General features: G+C 31.8%; 1 protein-coding gene across 1 annotated transcript; it reads right to left on the bottom strand.

The window, feature by feature from the left end:
* Positions 1–8,064: 8,064 nt before the first annotated feature.
* Positions 8,065–9,460, bottom strand: LOC141700797 (uncharacterized). The gene is made up of 2 exons (XM_074504481.1): positions 8,564–9,460; positions 8,065–8,486 (listed from the first exon to the last, which is right to left on the bottom strand). The coding sequence occupies exons 1-2, from the start codon at positions 8,833–8,835 to the stop codon at positions 8,297–8,299; spliced, it is 462 nt and encodes a 153-aa protein (XP_074360582.1). The 5' UTR covers positions 8,836–9,460; the 3' UTR covers positions 8,065–8,296.
* Positions 9,461–10,547: the final 1,087 nt, after the last annotated feature.

Raw genomic sequence — 10,547 nt, 5'->3', positions numbered from 1 at the left:
CTAGTGGTGCTGGTAAAGTATACTAAAGTCTAGAGTAGAATTCTAAATTGTATTCTTGCATTTTGTTATATCTTCATGCTACAAGATTCCAAGAGCATTTTTAAATATGTAGATAACATGTAGATACTTAAATATCGCACATAACATTTTTCAACCGTCTTAATTGTAATTTCAGAGGGATGTTGTTTATTAGGTGTCTTATTTTTGTCTCCTAAAAATAAATGAAGATGAATGAGCTGATGTTTGATTACATTTGACAGTATGGATAGTTGTTGCCTGATCACCTGTTTGTTATAATAAAATCATTGGACGGTAATGTAGTTTCTTTTATTACAGAATTTTAATTGGATTCATGCCCTGCCTCTTTTCGCAGAAAGAATCCAGATTTGTTTGGTGAGCTTGCCAAGGGGCAGAGCCCAAAGGTTAGTACATACATGCCACCCAAAATAGATTAGTGTGATTACTGCCTAGTAACAAAGTTTTTTATGGTTAATAAACCATGTAGTGATCCTAATTGTGTATTCTATATCTACCGTCCTGCAATTTTTGGTGTTTTGCTGCTCAGACTCTCGAGTTTGTCCATCTTATAATATCCTCAATTTTTAGCCAGTAGAAGCCTTTATAGTCCGAAACATTGCAAACATGGTCCCTCCATTTGACAGGGTTTGCACGTAAATAGAAGAAGATCTAGTATATGTACTACACACATGTTTGAAAAATTCAGTATGCTATAGTTAAGTAGTTGGAGGGGAAATCAAAGTGATGAAACTTAACTCAATGCTTGAGATAAGGCCAATAAATAATAGGCGGGCTAAAGCTCAAACCTGTGATTATTATAATACAGGACATGTTTTGGCTTCTGGCCATGGATAATTTGAGATGTGGTCTTATTTTATGCTATTTGGAGTCAGTTCACTGTATATATGGCTAATGATGTAACATTATGTTCAATATTAAAAAAGTTGTCCTCTGAAAATTTTTGATGAATTCCTATCTACAAGAAAAAAGTGTAAAAATGACCAAATAAAAGCGACCAACTATAAATTCTACCAAAAATGGTGGCTTTTAAGGTAAAACTCACTTGACCAAAAACCGCGCTTAAAAGCGACCGATATCGGTGGATTTTGTTAGCGGTCGCTTTTATTCGGTGGATTTTATTAATAGTGGCTTTTACTCGGTGGCTTTTATTAACAAAAGCAACCGCCTATTTTTCGGCGGTTGATTTTAAGATTTCAAGATTTGGGCGCAAAATTGCCGCCAAAATGAAGTCCGACATTACAAAACAAAAGTGACCATCCGGTTGCTTTTAAATTAATTACCAAAAAATATTAAAAAAATACAATGGACATCTTAATAAAAGCAATCTCTAGCGGTTGAATTTATAAAAATAATCGCAGAACGAGAACTATATAAAACGAGAACTATTCAAAATAACCGGAATTGAAGCAGGGTTATTGAATTTATTATTAAATTTATTATTAAAATTATTATGTTAACAATAAATTTAAAATAATTTAATTTACACTTATTTAAATATTTTAAAAAAATTAAAAAGTTATATATGAGAGTAACATGAATTACATTTTTAAATTTTTTTTAATTAAAATTACAAAGAAGAGTCTCATAAAAATTATTTTAACAATATTTCTTTAACAATATTTTTTTTACAAAAGAAGAGTCCCATATGCTCTTATGGTTTGGTAATTGTAAATCCTACACTTATGTACCAGTAATTGTTTTTTTGTCATAGATGAACTATAATTCCTTGCTTAATTTATTATATCCTTATGCTTTGATACATTCTGGTACCATACTTCCTAAATTTGCAATGTACGTTGTGCTTGGGCACTATTGATTTTAATAAACTAATTTTCTTAAAATTAGCCTAAAGTTTTAATTATATTGTAAGTAAATTTTAGATTCCTTGTTCAACTACACAAGAATTTGCTCTTATATTTTTCAACAAATGCTTCTTTGCACTCTTGAGTGGTGGGCATATGAGATAATTATATTGCTGGCTGGGTAATGAGAAATCCCCAACTGGAGAGTTCAGTGCTGTCAATAAGGCAATGCTCTTTCAATAAGTGCTCCATTACACTTGCCCCAGATACAGAAGTCGAAAAGATGAAGCAGGACTCGAAGTCTCTAAGTCGTTCAAGAAGCCCAATCCACTACCACAACCGACGTCATTGTTACTGCTAATCTCCCATCCAGACAACAAGGTACGGTGCATAACCTCAAAACGGAGGATGAAATAGTGAGAGATGGCGTCGCCGTCACCGGAATTTTTTCCCGGAGGTGGCCGGCAACGGTTGATGGGTGGGGTGATTTCTTTTTTTTTTGGAAATATTTTATGTTAAAATCGACCGATTTTGGTGTAATTTATTAAGGGGCGGGAGATTCAAATTTTCACAAAATTTTGAATTTCAAATTCTAAATTTTATAAAGGCGACCAAATATTCGGTCGATTTTATATAAATTCCACCGCAAAACTTAAAATCTACCCTCTTAAAAGCAACCAACATGCGTCGGTCGAATTTATACTAAAATCCACCGGATATAGTCAATTATAGCTAAATTCCACCGATATTTGGTGGTGGATTTTAGTAATTTTTGTTGTAGTTAATTTATTTCACAACTAGATCACTAACATGCATAAACTTCTAGAATCTTGTTATGTTAGCTTGTAGTTGTGAACTATGTAACGTGTGTAGTTGTACCTTCTCCACAAAGGGACATAAAGTTTTGGTTCTATATTAGATTAGTAGATTTTAAGTCAACTTGATCAATGACTTAATTTGATTGGTTATTTGTTAAATTTTTATCTTTGCTTTGCGTTTATTGATAACATTTTAAATTATCTTCCTCTGTTTGTATGCTGCAGACAAAATACTCTGGAGCCCGGGCGGCCATCGAATATGTTGTAGTTCACTAAAGATAAAAATTAGTTTTTTATCTTGTTGCACCGTACTTTATTTTTTTTCGCCTTGTTTTATGATATTTGAGCAAGGCAAAGATCGATTAGGAGCATTGAGTTGATAACAAATTATACACTATTGTGGATGAAGGGGCGTGCAGCAAATTAAGAAGTCTTATTCAAATGTCCCCGGTTTTGTCAAACAAATTTTTCAAATATTCTGAAACTAAAAGTTCTATTAAAAATACCCTACCACTTCTTTTATCATTCTGATCAAAATCATCTTATTGAATGTTAAAAGTTGATTCCATAGTCATGGATCTTGTTATATGTTGATGTCTCCTAATTTTTTACATCTACATCTCATTGTCATTTATATCTTTTTCCATAGCTTAGAAGATCCAGGCATTTGCATATTCCAGATACATCTGATACTGGAATAGAGGCAGTATTTTGGGCGGCTTGAGAAATCCAAACGTGCCTTTTTTAGGTCACTTAAGATTTAAAAGCCTTTGCTACTTTGCACATGCTATATCTAGTTGTTTTAAGTCATTAATTTTGTGCCACCTGTAATAGCTATTGCAAAAACAATACTCTGGACCCTTCTTTAGTTAAGGGGAAGATTGTGGTGTGTGTTATGGAATCAGCAGCAGATGGAAGGGCAGAAAAAGGTCTTTTTGTAAGACAAAATGGTGGTGCTCGACTAATAGTTATTGATCCACCTTCAAAGAGTGATGACTTGCAGTTTCAAATCCAGTCTACTTTGATTGATCTTGAAGATGCAACAGAGCTTTATGCATACATTGACGTAGAGAAGTAATTTTCCGTGCATGCTTTTCTCTTCAAGAGATAAATATGATAGATACATAACTGTAAAAACCCAATTAATGTTATTAGTACGTGATTTATGTCTATACATGTAGTTAGTCTTTTATTTTGGTTTGTAAAAATCTTTTATTTATATCAAATGTAAAAAATTTACACACTTTGTCTATAAACTTGTTAATACATCACTTTTACTGCATAAATACTGATATAAAAAAATAATTGTACATCACTTTTAATGAATAAATACTGATGTCTCAATAACAATTGTAAATCACTTTTAATGAATAAATACTGATGTCTCAAAAGCAATTGTACATCACTTTTTTTAATAAAGAAAAAATGATGTCAAAAAAGTTAATTTACATCCTTTTTGCTAAAAAACTGATGTCAAAGACTGACATGTTCAAGTCTAAACTGAACATTACATCATTTTGTTTCCGATGAAACTGATGTCTATTAGCCAATATACACATCACTCTTTATGTAAAAACATAGCGTGTTATATGTTTAATATGTTGTAATTAGTATAATTTATTTATTAAATTATTTGTTTCTAAGATTTTATGTAGAAAACAATGCATGGACATTACCTAGTTTTCAAGAAATGATGTCTAAGCAAGTAAAGACATCGGGTTTTAGCCGATGTCTAGAATAGACATCATCGACATAACATCAGTTGTCAAACAACATAGACATCTGTCAAAAACCCATGTCTATGAACATTTTTCTTGTAGTCATGTATTAGGCTTTGTTTAGGTTGATGGACTTTGTTTAGGTGATGGTCTTGGGTTTATATTTATGTTTAATGTTAAAAATAATATAAACGTGTAATACTTTATATGTATAGGTGTGATCTGGTCATGTAACGTAGTTAAGTATTTGTAGGACCTAGTTTGAATTAGTAGGAGTAGTGGAGATAAACTAGCTAGGTTAGTTTGCTATTTTCAAGCCACCACCTTGGGTTGGATTTAGCTTTATAAGTTCATGTAAACGTTCAGTTTTATAAAAAAAAGTCACGAGAGAACACAATGTAGTCATTAAGTGCAACCGGGTTTGTAAATATAAGTGTTAGTTTTTCTGCATTATATTGTTGTTCTTATTATTATATTTAGTGAATTTCAACATGGTATCAGAGCTTATTGATTCAAGAGGACATGACAAGGTGTTGTGATAGAGAATAACAAAATGTAGTTGAGTTAGTAAGCAACACAGAAGCCATGAATGAAGTAGAAGTATAGTGCAGTGACGGAAATGGTGAGACCAGGGAACAGAAAATCAGTTTTGTTGTTGTGCAGTGTTAAAGCGATGCGTCATTGCTGGGAAACGAAGGTTTATAAGGCCATTCGAGGAGGAAACATTGGTGGAGTAAAAGGATGTGTCAAAAGGAGAACGAGGTGCAGTATATGTGTGTACATGATGTGTATACGCATATGCTAAATATTTCAGCATACCAGATTTTTAGTTAAAAATTTAAAATTAAATCACTGAGTATAAAAAGCTTTTATATATTTAATTTACATATTCTATAATTTAGTACATGCAACTGAATTCTTAAAAGGTTGATCTCTAATTATTCACTTGTCTTACTTGTCGAATGTACTTTTCTTACAAAGTAAATCAAAAACACACTCAAGTCTCAAGTGTCTGAGCTCCCTTTTATCCTTAAGTTAATTCACATTCTAGATTTTAAGTGTGATTATTATTTATGAATTGATGGTTTGATTTTGTGTAGTATCTGAAGAAACTAACATATTTCAGGGAAGTGCAATGCGTAATCATTGCAAAAGGATGTGCATTTAGTTGCTTGAGTTTGGATAGACTAACCCTCAACACATAAAAATATTTTAAATCACGTTAGGTACATTCTTAACTAAATGTATATATTTTGTAAAAGAATATTTGATTTAATTCTCATATTCTATTATGAGATTATAAAAAAAAATTCTTGATTTGTCTGCGAGCATTCATATTCCAGTTTTTCTGTGGTGTGCACACATATGCTAAGCACAAAATTCTATAAGATTAGTTCATTTTTGATTTGTTTATACTTCTTTATAATGGTGGACGGGTGTAGTCACAACAACCACACCAATCAAAATGCACCAAAATTATAAATTTTATTGCTTAGAATATGCACATGGACACACACTAGACAAAGTACCCTTTATATATAATAATTACTTGATTGCTATGTGTGCATAATTATAAATTACTTCAAGTTATTTCATGAAGTACTATAGAGTGTGTCAATTTTTAAATAAGATGAATCTAAGAAATCTAAGAGACAACCTTTTTGTTTTCCTTGAGATGACTACAAAGTAATTATGAATGATAATTCTAAGTTGTGATTCTTAGTTCTTCTCTGTTGTTAACATTCTATTTAAGGAACTTGTTTATATAATCTCAAATCAATTTCATAAAAACTCCCATATATACTTTTTCTAATTTTAATCCTTTAAGTCTCATGGACTTTTTCATTACAACTACTCTATTAAGTATGTTATCATTAACGCGGGCCCGACATATGTGATACATGACATTCCACCAAACATCTGGTGGGATCTAAATTTCTGTCACCAACTTCTATGCTACCAATGCATCTCAAAGAAGTACAAAACAATGAGAAAAGGCATAGGAATTTGAGGAACATGAACTTATTGTATTGGATTTGCTCATGACTATATCAATAATCCTCAAGAAAAAGGCAGAAAAAAAGAAGGAAGCGGAACCACTCAAGGACGATCTAACTAGCTCAAAACGGTTAGATAAGTTACCAAATGAATCGTTAAGTTTCTAAAACTTATGTAAATTATGCTTAATGAATGAAAACTATATTTTACTTCTATGACTATTTTAATCATGTATACTTCATAATTGTTTTTTCTTCATGATTATTAGTTAGTCTATTGTATTAGCCCCTCATGTTGGATATTTATTTGGGCTCAATCCACATATCTCTTGACCTACTTTGTAAAGTGATACTCCTTTTCCTAAAAAAAAAGTTATTCTTAGTCTATTTAACATACATATTCTATAATTGAGTATATACAACTGAAACCTTAAAAGGTTGCTCTCTAATTGTTCACTTGTCTTACTTGTCGAATGTACTTTGCTTTCAAAATAAATCAACAAGTCACTTAAATCTCAATTGCTTGAGCTCCCTTTTATCCTTCAGTTAATTCACATTCTCGAATTTATGTGTCATTAATATTTATGACTTGATGGTTTGAATTTATGTATTATTTGAAGAAACTAACTGATTTTTGGGAAGTGCAATGAGTAATCATTGCAAAAGAAGGTGCATTTGGTTGCTTGCGCTTGGATAAACTAATACTCAACAGATAAAAATCTTCTAAATCCCGATATGTACATTCTTAACTAAATGTGTATATCTTGTAAAAGAATGTTTGATTTAATTCTCATTTTCTATTATGAGATTATATAATGTTTGTCTTGATTTGTGTGCGGGCATTCAAATATAATAATTGTTTTATTGCTATGTGTGCATAATTATAAATTACTTCAAGTTATTTTATTAAGTACTACACGGTTTGTCAATTTTTGAATAAGACGAATCTAAGAATTCTAAGAGACAACCTTTTTGTGTTCCTCGAGATGACTATAAAGTAATTATGAATAATAATTCTAAGTTGCTCTTGTTAGTTCTTTTCTGTTGTCAACATTTTATATAAGGAACTGATTTACATAATCTCAAATCATTTTCATAAAAACTCTCATATATACTTTCTTTCATCTTACAACTACTCTACTACGTATGTTATCATTAACGGCATGACATATGATATGCATGAAATTCCACCAAACGTCTGGTGGGATCTATATTTTCGTCAACAACTTCAATGCTACCACTACAAGAAAAAAAGCTAAATTTGACCGAAAAAAATCGGTAGAATTTATCTTAATTCACCCGTGCGTGTTCGAATTTAACTAAATTCAACCAATTTTGAATCGGTTGTAATAAAGGGAGTCGAATTTAGGAGTTCGGTCGTATTTAACTAAATTCGATCGGCTAATTACGACCGGATGATTACAACCGCTTAAATTTGACCGCCCAAATTCGACCTCGGACAGTCAATTTAAAATTTTCTCTTAAAATTTAAAAATCCCGCACAAAAATTTTAATTTTCTGAAAAATTTGAAAGAACCGCCCAAAACATAAATTTGACCTTATTCAATCAAAAGTAAGGATTATAAATTTAACCACCTTCGGTTGAATTAATTAAAACCAGTTTTTAAAAAAATCTCACTGGAAGTTCGAAAATTTCCAAAATCCAGTGAGTTTGCCAAGATTTTGAGCATATTCCGGTAACCCAATTCAACTCAAAACTTATTACAAAGAAGCCACAAATATAGAATACACACCAATCACAAACATTCGGAGGTGTGAAATTTCAGAAATGACTCGTCCTTGCGGTATTAATGATGATGTTAAATTATTGCAACCGAGTAATAATACTAGGAGACTTGAATTACAAAATCTCCCTTCCAAAAGAAACGCGCTCCAAAGCCCCATATTTATATACACACCCATCACAAATAGTACCTGACCAGCAGCAAGACAAACCAATTCTTGTTCTCGAACTCCTCGGCCTCCATCTCATAATCTTTCATCGACAGTTCTCCATGAATCTCTTTCCATTTCTTGTTGTAGGACGTGAAAAAACATTCATCTAGATACAATCCAACTTCAGGAGCCATAGGAACAGTAATATTAATATCCCTACAGTTAATCAAAACAATGGTCAGAACACCACACCCAAAACACAAAAACAGAAACTCTTTTATTCAAGCACTCACTTCCGAAGAGCAATTTTAATCAATGACTCAGGAATGATATTCCTCATCCCCAAAACCTCAAAACCAATCAACTTCTGAATCTGATGAAGCATAAAACTCTGCCCCACAACTTCACATTTAACAAACTCAATACCATCAACAATAACAGTCTCATTAGCACTAAACGAAACAATAAAACAGTGAGAAGATGGATCCTCGGCTTTTATCCTAGAAGGAAAATTATGAAAATTATGCGTCCCTTCATAACACTTCAAAATCCTATTAAACCTCATCCTGTCGTCCACACACGCAATCCCCGTCACTTTTGAAACCCGAATATTCGAAACCAAACACCTCCCATCCTCATTAACCTTCTTCAAATCCCTAATTTTCAGCCCAGCACTCCCAAAAAACCCAAGAAACTCGCATCAAGCACTAATCTTTTGCATAAATATCAAACATTTACCACCAATTGGGCCTGATTTCACTAACCAAACATATTATTCAATAAAATAATAAACCCCTTCTACTACATAAGCAAGAACTATCAAAATCAAGTGTTGGGCTGAGTCAATTACCGAGTTACGTGATGAGTTCACATCTTGAATGAACTTACCGAGTCAAAACGCTTTTCGACTACGACCCACACTAGATTCAAAAGATTTTAAATGGATTTGTTTGGGTTGTGGTTAAAGGGAGTGAAGATGAAGAAAGATGAGTTTGGTGGCTTATCTTGAGATTTTGGGGAGCTTGTCAACGCCGTATCCTGGTTGGGAGAAAAATGTAAATAGTGAAGGGGTGAACGGGTGTGGAGATTCACGGATATGTGAGTCGATAGAGGGTTTGAGAGATCGGAGATGCAGGAGGCCACAACTAATACTAATAGCTTCGGTTTGTGATGGTTTTATATAAAAATGATAAATAACTCGGGTTTGTTTAACAATGGGCGGGACTTGAATAAATTAAGCCTTTACCCATTATAATATTTTACTTATTATAATTTATCTCTTATTTTTTTGTAAATTATTTTAATATTATTATTTTTAGCTAGAAATAAAATTTTAGAAATTTTTATTTTAACAATACATTATTTTAAGAAAAAAAAATATAATAATGATTTTGACTGATTTTATCATAAATTCCACCAATATTAGTGTGGTGAAATTTAGTTTGTATCTTATTGGTTATAAAAAGCAAGGTCTAACGATTAAAAAATATTAAAAAATTTCATATATTATTTTTTAAATTTATTTTAATATTCGTATGGTTGGATTTTTTAATATTTATTTTGAATATAAGGAACATTCTAGGTATGGAAACCCCTAAATTCAATTTGGTAAACGTAATTTAAATTTAATTATTTGAATTAATTGATTTTTTATGTGCACTCTTTTCTTTCACAATTTTTACATCCATACAGTTCCACTAAAAACAAATGCAATATAATCGAAAACTTAAACTATAGTTCATACCCTAAACTTTAATTTCATAACACCTCAACTACTGTTTGGAATATGTATATTAGTTTGATGATAAGTTAAACAAAACACTTAAGTAGAAATCTAGTATTTGTAGCCTCAACGGATAAGACCATTATGGCCATCCGTTGAAGGAGTAGCTTTACTTAGAAATAAGTTTAGTATTGTAGCACATTTCATTCTCTGTATTTAAGTTGTAATTCTTAGATATTATGGAAAATTATCAGTCATGTGGACTACTAGTGAATATGCAAATTGGAGGGCTAATTGTAAATATTTCATGCCATGTAATTTTGTATAAGTGAAGTTGTATCAACTGATATTAAAGACCTTCAACGGATGAGAAACAAAGCTTCAACGGATATCTCTAAAGCTTCAACGGATAACATCCATCAACGGATGAGTGCTTCAACGGATAAAGCTTCAACTGCTAATGCATCAACGGATAGAGCTTCAACGGATAAAGCATCAACGCATGAAAGCTTCAACAGATGCATAGTTCAATAGCAGTTGATAGTGACAATTCA

The sequence above is a fragment of the Apium graveolens genome, unplaced genomic scaffold (genome assembly GCF_009905375.1).
Source record: "Apium graveolens cultivar Ventura unplaced genomic scaffold, ASM990537v1 ctg2917, whole genome shotgun sequence".
Lineage (NCBI taxonomy): Eukaryota > Viridiplantae > Streptophyta > Magnoliopsida > Apiales > Apiaceae > Apium > Apium graveolens.
Note: the sequence above shows the minus strand (reverse complement) of the source record. Positions and strands in the feature narration are given on the sequence as shown.